The 18,167-nt window shown below is 40.1% G+C and overlaps 1 protein-coding gene across 1 annotated transcript in view; it reads left to right on the top strand.

Annotated features, from left to right (window-relative positions):
- KIF5C (kinesin family member 5C) overlaps positions 1-18,167 on the top strand; it is a 213,192-nt gene that overhangs the window by 114,806 nt on the left and 80,219 nt on the right. The window contains exons 9-10 of the mRNA XM_007934941.2: positions 540-644; positions 1,045-1,193. Coding sequence (XP_007933132.1) covers positions 540-644; positions 1,045-1,193 — 254 coding nt within the window. The remainder of the gene's footprint in view (positions 1-539; positions 645-1,044; positions 1,194-18,167) is intronic.

Raw genomic sequence — 18,167 nt, 5'->3', positions numbered from 1 at the left:
CAACAACAACAACGATAATTCAATCCATAACAGGGAATAGTAAGTAGGGAAGGAACAGAGAATCAGGACAATATTCCCTCCCACCTGTTGTCCTTTGCCTGAATTTGGAACTTGTAATTTACACTTTCCCAATATATCCATCCTTTGTGACTCAGGACAGTGTTTTCTCTTAACACTTCCCTCTGGGTACCTTCCAGTGTGGAGACTGTAGTCAAGTCTCTCAGGACCCCTGCCGATCCATGCTGACGTCACTTTTCGAGCCTGGTTTTCCTCGATGGATGTCTCCGGGGGAAGCATCTGCAGTTCCACCACATGAGGCATTTCAGCCATTCCCCAAAAACCTAATTGAGAGGAAAATGATGAGAGAACCGGTCCCCAGCCTCATGCACAAGAGATGATTTTGTCAACATGGCTCTTAATTACTCTTCTTTTTACTTGCATCCCAGGAAGACTCTCCCTTTGCCTTCCTATTACCTTGTATTGTATAAAATGTGCTTCTGTTGTCCCATGTACCTACTGCTTTCTCTTCTCTCTGGTAGGTCAGCAAAACTGGTGCTGAGGGAGCTGTTCTCGATGAAGCTAAAAATATCAATAAGTCTTTGTCTGCTCTTGGAAATGTGATCTCTGCCTTGGCAGAAGGGACAGTAAGTGATTCTGTTCCCACCTATTAAACAATATTGTGTGAAGTTTTCTTTTGGGTCACAGTTTATGTCACACATTCCAGATATTTTTGTTGTTGTTGTAGAAATATAGATATAACAATGTTTGCCAAATCAATATTTTTCCCATTTGGAAAGGGACAGAGGGAATCCTGGCTGTGGACGTCTGCTTGCTGGGAGATCCGGTCCCCTGAAATGTGTGAATGATGACATTAATTTCCAGTGACCGGGGTCATGGGATAGACATTCTGAACTTGGGCAGGGTCTAAAGATTTGGCCACAGATTCCTATTTTACCTGTGTCTCTGTCACTGACTTGCTTGCCTCTGTGTTTCTGTTTTGGATGGGCTGTCAAAATCAAGACTTTGCTTTCTTTTCCTGAACAGAAAACACACGTACCGTACCGGGACAGTAAGATGACTCGGATTCTTCAGGACTCGCTGGGTGGAAACTGTCGAACCACCATTGTCATTTGCTGTTCTCCTTCTGTCTTCAATGAGGCTGAGACCAAGTCCACGCTTATGTTTGGACAAAGGTGGGTGTGGTGTCTTATGACCCATGCCTCTGAGGTTCCCAAGTTCTCAGAAGTGAGTAGGAAAGGGCTGGTGTCGTAAAAGCAGTAAAGTGAAGTAACATGCAGCCTGGGACTGAACTGCATCTAGCAAGTCATCTGTAAACCTGAGGCCAAAAAATAATTATGTTTTTGAATAATGGGCAGGAACATGCCAATGTAAGATATGAATTTTTTTTTTATAAAAACAAACTTATTATAGATATCAATATTGATGGAGTGCTACTTTGATTTATCATGGAACTGATACCTAACTTACATGATTTCAAGTGTATAAAACTCAAGGCTGATTTGGGATCCATTATAAAGTTGCTAATAGAACAATGGGAATCTGTATGAATGTAGAGTGGTAGCATAAGTAGAAAAGGGAGGGAAAGGAATTCTAATACTAAGCCAGGAGGGCAAGGGGTACAGAACATATGTCAAAGAAAGGGGTAGGCATCAGACCTTCAATGTCCAAGTGATATTGCCTGCATCTCTGGGAAGTGTTATATGTTAGTAGCTGTATCATCCAGGGTTCTCTGGAGGAACAGAACCAACAGGGTGTGTGTGTGTGTGTGTGTGTGTGTGTGTGTGTGTGTGTGTAGGAGCTCTGGGGCATAGTGCGTAAGGCATTTGACTGCTAACCAGAAGGCTGGCAGTTCAAACCTGCCAGCCACTCCTCAGAAGGAAGATGGGGCAATCTACTTCCATAGCGATACTGCCTCAAAAACCCAAGGAGGGGTCTCTATGAGGTGGATCTGACTTGATGGCAGTGCGTTTGGTTGTTTTAGATTTGTGTGCGTGTGTTGAGAGAGAAGGAGAGAAAAAAAAAATATTTTGAGAAATTGACTCATGATTGCAGGGCTGGCAAGTCTGAAATCTGTAGGGCAGGCCAGCAAGCTGGAAACTCAGGCAGAATTTCTGTTACAGTTCCTTCTTGAAATCAGTTTTTGCTCTTAAGGTCTTCAACTGATTGGATGAGGCCCACTCACATTGTCAAGGCTAAACTCTTTCACTTAAAGATCATCTGATTGTAAATGTTAATTGCATCTACAAACACCTTCACAGTGATACCTAGACTAGTGTTCGACCATACAGCTGGGCATTATAGCCCAGCCAAGTTAACCCATATAATTAACCATCACAGTGGGCAGCAAGGACAACTCCGCAAGGACACACAATATGTGTGTGGGTCAGTTGGTTCAGAACTTCCTTTCCTTTCCCTGTCTACCTCGCTCCATTGCCCGAGTTCTAACCTCTCTCAGTCACATTTTCTCAGTTTGGAGTATTTAACTCCCATCCTCAACTATGGCTGCCTCAGGTGTTAGTTCCCAGAATTCTGGTCTTCTGTGAATTTGGGTGATCTCATGGTTAGTGTTCAGTGGGCTAAACCTAGACCAGAGGGTGGGAGATGTGGACTCTGTTGCCATCATTCATTTCAACTCTGAAAAGTGGTGGGATCTTCTGACAAGTTATTAGCTCTCTGTAAGCTTCATCTACCTCATTTGTAAGTGACTTAACAGAGTATTCCCTTGCCTTCTTCGAACTGTGTGCTGAGTGGCTTTACCTGAGAAGGAGTTTAAGACACCTAGGAAAAGACAGTTGGGAGTGGACATTCTGTATGGGGAATTGTTATGTTTTGTTTAAACTGCCTTGAAAACCCCAGTCATTTCCTGAGACCTCAATAGAGCATGTAGTTGAATTATGCAGTCATGGCATCTATGGGCTGTCTAGATAAATAATAAGCACAATTGAGGTCTTTTAAATTAGATTTAGTTCCTTCTTCCCAAATCAGTTCCTTGATAAGCTAAATGCATCGGTCAGTGGGATTGCAATAGGATAACACCTATTTTTCTCAGAGGTCATAGGATACCTATAAACTAGCATCTGCTTCTGGGGATCATACACTCTTAGGGTATTCACCTTGCCCTCTGGTGTCTTAAACTTCTTGGTTTTCACAGTTCCTTCTGAAGGCATGTTTGAGCAAACCAGATCCAAATGCAATTATAAAGAAAGCATCTGTTTAAAAAATCCTCACGGACAAAGCAAAAATATTGTAAATCTTGCAAGCCCAAGTCACCCTAGGGCGTTGAGATATCTGTTGCAAGTTTGCTGTTAGTGAGCATTTGCAGCTGTCTACAGGAAGAGTTATAGATATAAGTTCAAATGATTATTTTCTTTTTTTTAATCTTAATGAGGTCATTGTTAGCATCTTCATCATCACTAGTGTGATGTTTTTTTAATACTTGTGTGCTAGGCATGTCAGAATCCTCATAGCTATTCTAACAGGTAAGTACTATATCATCATTGTACACACGATGACATTGAGGCTTAGGCTCAAAGCAGCTGAGTCCACACAGCCAGTAAACAACTAGCCAGGATGTCAACTGTGTTGTCTAACCCACAGTGTGTTGCATGTGGGCTGCTTGACTGGGAGCCTGGATGAGCCTGCAGGCTTTTGGCATCAGGAAACCACTTTTTGTTTTGTTTTTAAATTTTATTGTGGCAATATATATATATAACACAGCCAAATATTATTCAGACATAAAGAGAAATGAAATTCTGGCATGTACTACAGCATGGAAGGAAAAGTTTGCCATTTTAACTGTTATTGAGGATATAATTTTACCACTTGTCTGTCAATTTGTCATACAGTGAAGGCTTGCGTGTTGCTGTGAGGCTGGAGGCTATGCCACTGGTATTTCAAATACCAGCAGGGTCACCCATAGTGGACAGGTTTCAGTGGAGCTTCCAGAAGAAGGAAGAGGCCATCCACTTCTCAAAGTACTGGCCAGTGAAAACTTTATGAATAACAGTGAAACACTGTCTCATGTAAACTAGACAACTTTATGAAAAGCCCTGAAACGTTGTCTGATATAGTGCCAGAAGATGAGCCCCTCAGGTCAGAAGGCACTCAAAATAGAACTGAAGAAAAGCTGCCTCCTCAAAGTAGAGTCAACCTTAATGATGTGGAAGGAGTAGACCTTTTGCGACCTCCATTTGCTGATGTTGCATGACTCAAAATGGGAAGAAACAGCTGCAAACATCCATTAATAATCAGAACGTGGAATGTACAAAGTATGAATCTAGGAAATTGGAAGTTGTCAGAAATGAAATGGAACACATAAAGATCAATATTCTAGGCATTAGTGAGCTGAAATGTAATGGTTTTGGCCATTTTGAATCAGACAACCATATGATCTATGCCGAGAATGACAAATTGAAGAGGAATGGTGTGTCATTCATTGTCACAAAGAATGTTTCAAGATCTATCCTAAAGTACAGTGCTGTCAGTGATAGGATAATGTCCATACGCCTCCGAGGAAGACCAATTAATACTACTATTATTCACATTTACTCACCAACAACCAAAGCCAAAGACGAGGAAATTGAAGATTTTTTTTACCAATTTCTGCAGTCTGAAGTCAACCAAATGTGCAATCCAGATATACTGTTAATTCCTGGTGACTGGAATGCACAAGTTGGAAACAAAGAAGAATCATTGGTAGTTGGAAAATATGATCTTGATGATAGAAATGATGCCAGAGATCGCATGATAGAATTTTGCAAGACCAATGACTTATTAATTGCAAATACCTTTTTTCAACAACATAAATGACAGCTATACACCTGGATTTCACCAGATGGAATACACAAGGATCACATCAACTACATCCATGAAAAGAGGTGATGGAGAATCTCTCTTCAGCCAAAACAAGGCCAGGAGCTGACTGGAACAGACCATCAATTGCTCATATGCAAGTTCAAGTTGAAGCTGAAGACAATTAAACCCACAAGAGCCAAAATATGACTTTGATTATACCCCACCTGAATTTAGAGACCATCTGAAGAATAGATTTGACACATTGAACATGAGTGACTGAAAACCAGATGAATTGTAGGATGACATCAAGAACATCATCCGTGAAGAAAGCAAAAGTTTGTTTAAAAGACGGGAGAGGAAAAAAAAGACCAAAAGGTTTGTCTGAAGAGACTCTGAAACTTGCTCTTGAATGGAGAGTAGCTAAAGCAAATGGAAGAAATGACAAGATAAAAGAGCTGAACAGAAGATTTCAAAGAGCAGCTTGAGACGACAAAGTCAATTGTTATAATGAAATGTGTGAAGACCTGGAGTTAGAAAACCAAAAGGGAAGAACATGGTTGGCATTTTTCAAGCTGAAAGAACTGAAGAAAAAATTCAAGCTTAGAGTTTCAATATTGAAAGATTGTATGGGAGCTCTGGTGGCATAGTGCCTAAGGCATTTCATTGCTAACCAGAAGGCTGGCAGTTTAAACCCACCAGCCACTCCTTGGAAGGAAGACTGGGGAATCTACTTCTGTAGAGATACCACCTCGGAAACCCAAGGAAGAGTCACTATGAGTTGAATTGACTTGACAGCAGTGAGTTTCATTTTTTGGGTGGTTTTTTTATGGGCAAAATATTGAATGCAGGAAGCATCAAAAGAAGGTGGAAGGAATACACAGAGTAACTGTACCAAAAAGAATTGGTCACTGTTCATCTATTTCAGAAGGTGGCATATAGTTAAGAACCAATGGTATTGAAGGAAGAAGTTGAAACTGCCCTGAAGGAATTGGAGAAAAACAAGGCTCCAGGAATTGATGGAATACTCATTGAAATGTTTCAACAAATGGATATGCTGCATTGGAGTCACTTACTTGTCCATGCCAAGAAATTTGAAAGACAGCTACCTGGCCAACTGACTGGAAGAGATCCATATTTGTACCCATTTCGAAGAAAAGTGATCCAACAGAATGTGGAACTTGTGGAACAATATCATTAATATCACATGCAAGTAAATGGTGGCTGAAGATAATTCAAAAGTGGTTACAGCAGTATATTGACAGGGAACTTCCAGAAATGAAAGCTGGATTGAGAAGAGGACGTGGAACAAGTGATATCATTGCTGATGTCAGATAGATCTTGGCTGAAAGCAAAGAATACCAGAAAGATGTTTATTTGTGTTTTATTGACTATGCAAAAGCACTCAACTGTGTGGATCATAACAAATTATGGATAACACTGGGAAGAAAGAGAATTCTGGAATGTTTAATTGTGCTCATGAGGAACGTGTACATAGACCAGGAAGTTGCCATTTGAACAGAGCAAGGGTATACTGCATGGTTTAAAATCACAAAGGGAGTGCATCAGGATTGTATCCTTTCCCCATACTTATGCAGTGTGTATGCTGAGCAAATAATCTGAGAATCTGGACTATATGAAGAAGAATGTGGCATCAGGATTGAAGGAAGACTCTTTGTTGTTGTTGTTGTTAAGTGCCGTCGAGTCATTTCCGACTCATAGCGACCCCATGGACAGCAGAACGAAACACTGCCCGATCCCGCGCCAGCCCCACAATCCCTGCTATACTTGAGCCCATCATCGCAGCCACCATGTCAATCCATCTTGTTGAAGGCCTCCCCCTCTTTTGTTGACACTCTACCCTACCAAGCATGACATCTTTCTCCAGGGAATGGTTCCTTCTTACAACATGATCAAAATAGGTGAGATGAAGTCTGGCCATTCTTGCTTCCAAGGAGCATTCTGGCTGCACTTCCTCCAGGACAGATCTGTTAGTTCTTTTAGCAGTCCATGGTACTTTCAGCATTCTTCGCCAGCACCACAACTCAAAAGCATCAACTCTTCTTCGGTCTTCCTTATTCATTGTCCAGCTCTCACATGCATACGAGGCGATTGGAAATATCATGGCTTGTGTCAGGCACACCTTAGTCCTCAAGGAGATATCCTTGCTCCTCAGCACTTGAAACAGTTCCTTCGCAGTTGACTTTCCCAATGCTACACGTCGTCTAATGTCCTGACTGCTGCTTCCGTTGGCATCGATTGTAGAACCAAGCAACGTGAATTCCTTGACAACCTCAATCTTCTCTCCATTTATTGTGATGCTGCTCATTGGTCCAGTTGTGAGGATTTTTGTTTTCTTTATATTGACACATAATCCATACTGCAGACTGTATTCCTCAACCTTCATCAGTAGGTGCCTTAAGTCATCCTCACTTTCAGCAAGCAAAGTTGTATCATCTGCATATCTCATCTCAGGTTGTTAATGATTCTTCCTCCAATCCTGATACCACGTTTTTCTTCATATAGTCCAGCTTCTCGGATTATTTGCTCAGCATACAGACTGCATAAGTATGGTGAAAGGATACAATCCTGATGCACTCCCTTCGTGATTTTAAACCATGCAGTATACCCATGACTCTTTAACAACCTGCAATACGCAGACAACACAACTTTGCTTGCTGAAAGTGAGACTGATTTGAAACACTTACTGATGAAGATTGAAAATTGTAGAAGATGTGTAAGAGTCTTCAATATGGATTACACATCAACATAAAGAAAATGAAAATCCTCACAACTGAACCAATAAGCAGCATCACAATAAATGGAGAAAAAACTGAGATTGTGAAAGATTTCATGTTACTTAGTTCTACAGTCAACACCAATGGAAGCAGAAGTCAAGAAATCAGACAATGTATCACACTGAGCAAATTTACTGCAAAAGACCTCTAAAATACTGAAGAGCAAAGATGTCTCTTTGAAGACTAAGTCTTTGAAGACTAACCTAAGCCATGGTATTTTCAATTGCCTCATAGGCATGTGAAAGCTGGACAATGAATAAAGAGAACCAAAGAAGAGTTGATGCTTTTGAGTTTTGGTGTTGGCAGAGAATACTGAAAGTACCATGGACTGCCAGAAGAATGAACAAATCTGTCCTGGATGAAGTGCAACCAGAATGTTCCTTGGAAGTGAAAATGGCCAAACTTCGTCTCACTTGCTTTGGTCATGGTGTCAGAAGGGACCATTCCCTGGAGAAGGATATCATGCTTGGTAAAGTGGAGGGTCAGCAAAGAGGGAGAAGATCCTCAACAAGATAGATTGACATACTGGCTGCAGTGGTGGGCTCAGATATAGCTAGAATTGTGAATGAGGTTGGTGCAGGACCGGGCAAGTGTCTCATTCTGTTGTACTTAGGGTGGCTATGAGTCAGCGCTGACTGGACGGCATCTAACAACAGCAAAGATATAATTCAGTGACATTAATTATACTCACCATGTTCTGCTACTATCACTACCAACTATATCCAGTTTTTTTTCTGTCACTTCAAACAAAAACTTGTATCCCTTAAGCAATAATTACTCATTTGCTTCTGCCCCCGGGCCCTGGTAACCACTAGTAAACTTTGCTCTTTCTGCATTTGCCTATTGTAGATATTTCCTATTAAGTGGGATCATACAGTAATTGTCCATTTGGGGCTGACTTATTTCACTCAGGATGTTTTCAAGGTTCATCCATGTCATAGCATGTATTAGGACTTCATTTCATTTTATGGATGAATAATATTCCATTATGAATTTCCCATATTTTGTTTAATCATTCATCTGCTAATAGACACCACCTGTTGGCTATTGTGAATGATGCTTCAATGAACATTGGCGTGTAAGAATGTATTTGAGATCTTGCTTTCATATATATCTAGCAATGCAATTGCTAATTCACATGGCAATTGTGTGTTTATTTTTTTTTGAGGAACTGCCAATCTGTTTTACACAGCAGCTATACCATTTTACAATCCTATCAGCAATGTACAAAAGTTTCAATTACTCTACATCCTCTACATCCAGTAAACCCAGTCTTGAAGTTAAGTTTTGTTCTTGTTTCCTTATTCCCTCTGAGCCTCAGTCTTGTCAACAATGGGAAGAGATACTAATGCCTACTTCCAAGACTTGTGGGAGGAATAAATAAATTGCTTTATTTTTACTTTGTGTAGTGGCTGGCAGGCAGTGGGCTTTCAATGATTGCAAATTCTTCTTTTCCTCTCTCTTAAACACTCAGACAGTAGTGAGGTTTGGGAAAGTCACAGTAAAGGATGAAGATTTGGGTGCTCAGTGTTAGGAGCAGGACTAAAGTGGCATTAAAATCATTTCTAGAATGAATGATTAAAAAAATACTGCTGATAATTTGAGATTCCAGGGGAATAAAAAGTATGTCATTTGTATTTTCAAATGAAATTCAATAATCTAGATTGTGAGCTCTGAGGGCAGGAACTGGGTTTGTCCTTGGCAGCAGCAGCCAGTACAACTGGCACACACTAGGTGCTCAGTAAGTAAATGTTTATCAAGTGATTTATTTATCAGTAGATGAATCTAAAGCTTATTGTATAGCATTCCTTGGAACATTAGGGCAGTTGCTGAACTGTGACACCATTATGTCCAGAAGTTTGGTTGGATTTAGTCTAGTTTGCCTTCCAATGCGTAATTAGAAATGTGTGAAATTTTCTCCCTTTCCTTTCTTCTTGAGTTAGTTAATGCATTCTTCAAGGACACCTAATTTTCTGTGGGGCCAATGCCTACTTTATTGTTAAATATGTCTATTGAACTCAATTATATAGCATGCGTGAGTCTGAACAAGGGATTGGACGTGGTATCTGATAACTAATGAGCTTAAGCACTTTGAAATCAAAAAAGACTGCCAGGCACATCCCAAATTCAGTGTAACAGGTATTCATTATATTCTTGTTGTAGGGGTGGCTAAACCTTAGGGTGGCCTGTTGTTGTTGTTGTTGTTATGTGCCGTTGAGTTGGACCCAACTCATAGTGACCCCTCCTTGGGTTTCTGAGGCAGTATCACTATGGAAGTAGATTGCCTCATCTTCCTTCTGAGGAGTGGCTAGTGGATTTGAATCGCCAGCCTTCTGGTTAGCAGTCAAGTGCCTTAGCCACTATGCTACCAGAGCTCCCTAGGGTGGCCTAAGATTCCTTAATTATTCTTATGCAGCTCTTTTAAAGACATGAAGAGAGTACATGTTTGTTGCTAGGCTTTATTATGTCGATGCTCTGAATAAAATAAGAGTGTGTCCTTCGAAGCAGTAGGAACATGATAGAGGCATCCTACTAAGTGAGCACTCTTTGGTAGTCTAGATTTGTTGTTGTTGTTAGTTGCCTTCGAGTCTCTTGTGACTCATGGAGACCCCATGTGTCCATCTTCATAGGGTGTTCAGGTCTGTGACCTTTTAGAAACAAATTGCCAGTCCTGTCTTCCAAGGTGCCTCTGGTAGGTTTGAGCCACCAGCCTTTTGGCTCGTAGTAAAGCACTTTTCTGTTTGTGCCACCCAAGGACTCCAGTCTAGATTAGGTGTATTAATTTAAAAGGAAAAAAAAAAAATGGTGTCTGTTCCTTGGTTTCACTGATGAATTCTGGCTCTTCTGTTTGTTCAGGCTTGTGCCTGAACAAGTGTCCTCTGAATGCTTAGCCTTGTACTAGGTCAAGAACAAGGAGGAGACACCATCTGTGTTCTCTAGGAGCTTTCAATCTAGTCGAGGAGACAATACTTGAATTTGCAGGCTGCAAGGAGTTCCTGGGTAGTACAAAAGGTTAATGCTGTCACTGCTAATTGAAGGGTTGGTTGGCCGTTTGAGTTTACCCAGAGGTGCTTCGGAGGAAAGGCTTACTTCTGAAAAACCAGCTATTGGAAACCCTGTGGGGGCAATTACTCTGACACACTTGGAGTTGCGTGAGTCAGAATCAACACTGCAGTAACAACTTTGGTTTTTATTTATTTATTTTGTTGGATTAAAGCTAGACTCTGACAATTCTGAACATTTACTGCTTTAAGGGAGGGGTATTCAAATTAGAGCACTTCTATAAGTGGCTTCTTTTTTTTTCCTTCTGACTTCTAGCATTTTATTTTTTGTCTTTAATTACTCTTCCAAAGTACTTTTATGTTGTTATGTGCCATCGAGTCTGACTCATAGCGACCCCTCTTTGGATTGCCGAGGTGGTATCACTACGAAAGTAGATTACCCAACCTTCCTTCCGAGGAGTGGCTGGTGGGTTTGAACCGCCAGCCTTCTGGTTAGCAGTGAAGTCCCTTAGGCACTATGCTACCAGAGCTCCCAAGTACTTTTATAGTACTATTCAAAAAAGATGTAAGTTTGAAGGTGTGAACTCACATCACCCAATTGTCTTGGAAGCCTATTTAATGTTCCTTTATTTGAGGTAGTAATAAAGGAACATGGAGCCCTGAAGGTAGACCAATTCATTCAGGGAAGGCCTGAATCAGCAGATCTTTGACATCAAGAGTTTTGATTGATCCAGCATGAATAATTAACAGGCTTTATTTGTATGTTGAACATGGAAGAATTTGAAAGTGTTTGATAACTTAGGAAAAGTAATAATCTTTCTTCTTTTCCTGGTATATATATATATTTTTAAAGGCATGCCATCTAGTGTTCAGTTAGTGGTGGGTGGGTTTGGCACTGTCCACTGCCTGAGTAGTGTTGTACAAAATTTATGTCACCAGAGCATGATAACAGCTTACCTCTATAAGTAGAGTGATTACTCCGGCTGTGTTGGACACTTGGCTACACTATTTTCTTTTTTTAAATTTTTAACATTAATTGCACTTCATTCAATGTAACAGCAGTCTTCCCAATTCCTCCCTGGATTCCCTGTTTCCATTTGTCCTTTTTCCTGCCCCCTCCTGCCTTCTGAGCTTTGTTTTGGGGCAAATGCTGCCCTTTTTGTCTATACTTTGTATACAAACTGTGGTTGTGAGGTGCCACCAAGTTGATTTTTGAGTCATAGCAATCCCATATGACACAGCAGAACGGCTCCATAGGGTTTTCCAGGCTGTAATCTTTACAGGAGCAGACTGTCAGGTCTTTCTCCCACAGAGCCGCTGGGTGGATTTGAACCTCCAGACTTTGAGTTAGCAGCTAAGCGCTTACTCATTGCACCACTAGGCTCCTTTATACTTTGGATACAACGTAAAAGAATGTTTAAACCATTCCCTGTTGGAGGACCTGTTGCCAAAACAATAGTGTTAATTTTTGATTTTGGAGGGAGAGCTACTGTGGGTGATAATAACTTGATCAAATGCTGATCCTCATCCAAGATAGTTATTTCTGACTGTTTCCCAGGAGACTAGAGCTTTTCAAAAGATGAACATTTTAGAGCTCTTAATTTCTCTTTCCCCACCTCCCCAACTCATGAGCTGGGAAATGGCTTTACCATGAGCTGGAAAGGTGCTTTGGAGAAGTGGTGTTTCGAGAAGGTGGTTTAAGTGCTTTATGTGGAAACCATGACTCAGAACAGATTAGAAGAATACATGTGCCCCTGAGACTATGGCCCCTCGCTGCCCTTCATGTCTGCAATTGAACCCACTCTTGTGGCTTCCAGCGAAACAAAAGAGAGGCATATGAATATGAACTGAACATTATATTAGGTAGATACACTCCTTGGAGAGATCAGTCATGGGAGAATAGAAGGGTTGTGTATACACAGGGAGATAGCTGGGGGGCAGGAGTGCGTGGAAGGGAAGGACACAAGGAAGAAGTAACTATGAGGAGGAAGTGGGTGGGGAGCTGTTGCATTATGGGAGATTGCAATCAATGTCATGAGACAAAGTGTATACGAACTGCTGTATGGAAAGTGAATTTGCTCTGTAAACTTTCACCCAAATCACAATAAAAATTTAAATAAAAAAATAAAATAGAAGAATACTTGTGCATGCATGCTTACACATGCACACACACACACACACACACAGCATTCAGTGTGCAGAATCACATGTTAAAGGTTTATTTTTCCATGCAGTGAAGGTGTGGAATTGTCTATAGTTCCTTATTGAAATGCCAACACTCTCCTGAACACCTGTCAAGGGAAGAAAGATGCTGAATACAAGATAGGAAGGTACCAAGAAAAAGCTTCCTCTTAGCCCTTCCTGGCAGGCCAAGATAATTAAAAGCAATTCTCTCCAACAATAGTTAGTCTTTATATCATTTAGAACTGATTGTGGCCAGTAAGTATGAGTTATATGAATTTCGGAAACTATTGAGAAAATAAATAAGGGTTGGCATTTATCAGAACACAGAGTGATCTGGATCAGTGATTCCTTGATATTCCTCCCAAACAAAAGCTAAGATCGAGTGCTGAATTATAAAGATGCCTACAGAGTGCATCAGGAGCTCTGGTGGCGTAGTGTCTAAGGCATTTGAGTGCTAGCCAGCAGGCTAGCGGTTCAAACCCACTAGCCACTCCTCAGAAGGAAGATTGGGCAATCAATCTACTTCTGTAGTGATAATGCCTCAGAAACCCGAGGAGGGGTCGCTATGAGTCAGATCCGACTGCACAGCAGTGGTTGTTTGTTTTGTGTTTGTATAGAGTGCATCAGCTATGGGTGTTTCACCTGGTTGGTAGAAATGGAATCTGAAAATGCAAACTGCAAACTGAGTGAGAGAGGAACCCAGAGGTGTTGCAGGGGAAATAACAGAATCCTGTGGACAGTGCAATGGAGTCTTCTTCCTCCTGTTCTTTAGTGGACTATTTCTAATAGAATCCTTTCTGAGTTACTGTCTCAGCATCAGTGTCTTTGTGGAAAATATACTGTGGCCTCTGCTCTTTGTCTGCTGTCCTTGGTCTGCCTTCTCCAAAGGTGGCTAACATTCATTAGCTTTGAGGTCTTTTGAACACTTGGTCCTCATTTGCTTCCTGTGGGGAAAAGAGATATTCAGGTCTTGCTGTTAGGGTATAAACTTAAGATTTAATTAAAGTTCTTCCCCTAAGTAGCTTTGGTTAGAATTTTGCTCAATGCTTGGTTATAACTTGTAGAACTAGTGTTCATTTCTATATACATCATGAGGACTCTGGTTGAAAAACTTGAGGGTCTTTGGAAATAAGGACCCAAGACATGTTTATGATCCTTGGTGAGTGATAAGGTCCTACTGTATTAATCAAATGTTATTTCAGACAGTTCAACCCATAAAGGTGATAAGTGAGCAGTAAGTTCATGGCTTGAGTAAGGCTCCTGTGGATCATCAGCTTGTTCTCCTCTGTCAAGGAAGTGGTGTCCCAGAGCTACAGAGCTGGACATGATTAAGATTGCTATATAGCCTCAGCTGGGAAAAATTATAAAACCTGCTTTAAGATCCTTTCTTCCTTTCTGTTGATTTTATTTCCTTATAAGCTACCTGAGATTCTTCTGGAAATAAAGCTAAGCAATAAGTGCATGTATGTGTGTATGTGTGTATGTACATCCACACATGTAACACACAAGCCCCCAGATATGTCCACAGATAGCCACTTGCCCAGGATCCATGCTGGTTCACTGTATTTGAACAGAGAGTCTAGATAGAATGGTGTTTAATGTGATTACAGCTAGCAAATATGTGGGAACATGTCAAAATAAAAGGGTATGAAAACTGTAAGACATTTTGACATGCTTTAAGGTAGACAGAGTAGGGCAGTGGAGGTTCAGTGATAGAATTCTTGCCTTCGTACTAGAGACCAAGGTTTGATTCCTAGCTAGGGTACCTTAAACAGAATGACCACCTGTCTGCCAGTGGAAGGTTGGGAGTCACTATGATGCTGAACAGTAGAACTCCCAGAATGAGACAGAGTAGGAATAAAGGTCTGGTGATTTACTTCGGAATAATCAGCCAGTAAGGACCATGTATCACAATGGTCTCATTCCATTGTGCGTGGGGTTGACATGAGTCAGGCCATTGCAGTATCAGGGCTGATGCTGTGGTAGCTAACAACAAGGTGGACAAGGCATAAAAACAGCTACTACCACACACTAATGGCAACTAGGTGAACCTTCAACAAGGGAGGAAAGCGAATTTTTAGTGGCAAAGTTAGATAGAACCTTAATGATCACCAAGCTTTTTTTAGGCTATAAATTTGCTAAAAGTTCATGGTAAAAAGAAAAACAGACTGTCTTATATCCCTTGACTGTAGGTCTCTTAGGAGAACGAGGGTCTGGGATACTATTCTACTTTTCAAGGTTGTTTTCAACATCATAAATAAGAGAAAAATATATTCTATTAAAAAAATAACTCGGAACACAGAAATTCAATGTCTCTCTTACTAATGCTATTTGAAATTATTCCACTATCTGGAAATTCTTGTATCTGATTTGAATCCTTCCTACATGAGTTTATTTATTTTTAACTTATTTTTATTATATAACATACATATAGTAACATACACAGATCTTAAGTACAACTAAGTGAATTTTTACAAATATGTTTAAATATGTAATCACCACCCAGCATCTAGAAACCTTTTTCTTGCTTCCAATGTTTTCCTTGGGTTGTCTGCTTTTTTTGTACTGATTTGTTGTAGGAGTTTATTCTGAGTAAGTCCTTTGTCAAATGTATGTATAGCATAACTCTTCTCCAACTTTTTAGTTTGCCTTAATTTTTTTTAAATTAATACACCTTTTTTTAGAGCATTTTTATGAAAAACTTGAGCATAAAGTACAGAGAGTTCCCATATACTCCCCTGCCTCCTCACTCCCAGTTTCTTTTATTATTAACATTTTCCATTGGTGGCATCTTTATTTCAGTTGATGTATTATATTGATATAATAAGAGCTCTGGTGGCTGTGGTTAAAACATTGGGCTGCTAAACGGAAGGTCAGTGGTTCGAACTCACCAGCTGCTCCCTGGGAGAAAGATGAGGCAACTTGCTTCTTGTGGTAGTTAAGGTTATGTGTCAACTTGGTTGAGCCTGGTTTTGAGTGGCTAGGCACTTCTAGCCTCCAAAACTGTAAGAAAATAAACTTCCGTTTGTTAAGCCATCCCATTTGTGGTATCTTCTGTTAGAGTGGCACAAGTCACCAAAACACTTCTGTAAAGATTTACAGTTGTTCCCCATGGTGAGCTTGGTAATTAACTCCATGGTGGAATCTACTGGAGCAGCTGAGTAGCTGCTTTAGGGATATGGTCTGCTTCCAGAATATAAGAAGCAACTTTGAGGAAGGTCTCCAACTTTTAGCACGCTTGAATCCTGCACATAGCTAAGTCGTTATTCAGCAGCCTGCAATGTGGTCTGCCGATCTTGGGACTGTTAATAGGACTTGAATCAGTGGCCTGCCATGTGATTTGGTAATATCGGGACTGTACCATTTTATTTGTCAACATTGTGCTTGTTAGCCTCAGCAGCCAGCAGCTGCCTGAGGGAAGAGATGCCTTTAGCTTCAGTGAGCCAGGAGCAAGAGGTAGAGCTGAAGCCCAAGGTCGAGGGGCTTTTACCCAGCCCCTAGAGCCTGGCATTTGGAACTCGGACTTCTAGCCTCCAAAGCTGTAAGAGAATAAACTTCAGTTTGTTCAGCCATTCCATTTGTGGTATCTTCTGTTAGAGTGGCACAAGTCACCAAAACACATCTCTAAAGATTTACAGTGTTGGGAACCCCACGAGGCAGTTCTACTCTGTCCTATAGGGTCTGTCCTATAGTTCTACTCTGTTCTAATTCCTTATGAGTTGGAATTGATAGCAGTGGGTTTTGTTTTTTATTGATATATTATTAATAATAAAAGCCCAGAGTTTATATTAGGGTTCATTCTGTGTTGTAGAGGTCTATGGGTTTTGTCAAATGCATGACATCATTATAGTATCATCCAGAATAGTTTCACTGCCCTAAAAATGCCATCTGCTCTACTTTTCATCCCTCTCCCATTCCTCCTGAACTCAGCAATGGGTAAGAGTTCCAGTGTCCTCACATCCTTGTTAACATTTGTTATTTTCAGTTTTTTAAAAATTATTATTGTTATTTATTTATTTTTATCTTAGCCATCTTTGTTGTTGTTTTTAGGTACCGTCAAGTCGGCTCCAACTCATAGTTGACCCTGTGTACCATCCTACTGGGGGTGAAATGGTATCGCGTGATTTTGATTTTTATCTCTCTGATGACATTTTCATGTGTTTGGTGGCCAGTTGAATGTCTTTGGTGAAATGTCTATTCGAAGTCCTTTGCTCATTTTATAATTGAGTTATCAATCTTTCTATTGTTAAGTTGTTGAAGTCTCATATATATTTTAGTTGTTAGGTTCTTGTTGGACATATGGTTTCCAAAAGTATTCTCCAATTGATAGCTTGTCTTTGCACTTTTTTGGTAAATCTTTTGATGAACAAAAGTTTTAAAATTTTTATGAGGTCCTATTTATCTGTTTTGTCTTTTTCTAGTTGTGCTTTTGTTTTGTTTTGTTTTATTAGATAACCCAGTGTTTAAAAAGCTAGGCCTGATTGTTAAAAAGTATTGCCCCTAATTATTCTTCTAATAATTTTATAGTTTTAGTTTGCACATTTAGCTCCTTAATTCATTTTGAATTTGTTTTTGTGTGTGATGTGAGGCGTGGATCCTGTTTTATTTTTCTGCATGTGGGAATGCAACTTTCCCAGCACCATTTATTGAAGAGACTCTTCTTTCCCCATTAAATGGACTTAGCACTCTTGTCAAAATTCAGTTGACCATAGATGTATGAGTTTACTTCTGGACTTTCAGTTCTATTCCATTGTCCTGTGTGTCTATTGTTATACCAGTACTAGGCTGTTTTGATTACTGTAGCTGTATAGTGTATTTAAAAATCAAGAAGTGTGTGTCCTCCTACTTTGTTCTTTTCTTTCGACATTGCTTTAGCTATTTGGGGCCTCTTATCATTCCACATAAAGCTGAGGATTGTCTTTTCCATATCTGTAAAGGTTTTTGGAATTTTAATTGAGATTACATGAATCTATAGATCTCTATGAATAGCATTGACAGCTTAACAATATTAAGTGTTCCAGTCCATGAATGTGAAACATCTTTCCGTTTATTCTAGTCCTCTTTAATCTCTTTCAACAGTGTTTTATAGTTTTCATCGTGTAAGTCTTTCATGTCCCTGATTAGATTTGTTCCTAGGTATTTTATTCTTTTAGATACTGCTGAAAATGGAGCTGTTTCTCTAATTTCCCTTTCAGATATTTCGTTGCTAGTGTATAGAAAATCAATTTATTTTTGTATAAGTTAACCTTATACTCTACAATTTTGCTAATGTGTATACTAGCTCTAGAAGTTTTTTTGTGGACGCTTTGGGATTGGTGGCACAGCACCTAAGGCATTTGACTGCTAACCAGAAGGCTGGTGGTTCAAACCC

Source organism: Orycteropus afer, unplaced genomic scaffold, assembly GCF_000298275.1.
Source record: "Orycteropus afer afer isolate SDZICR_OR568_19922 unplaced genomic scaffold, OryAfe1.0 scaffold00023, whole genome shotgun sequence".
NCBI lineage: Eukaryota > Metazoa > Chordata > Mammalia > Tubulidentata > Orycteropodidae > Orycteropus > Orycteropus afer.
This window is presented reverse-complemented; position numbering and strand designations above follow the sequence as displayed.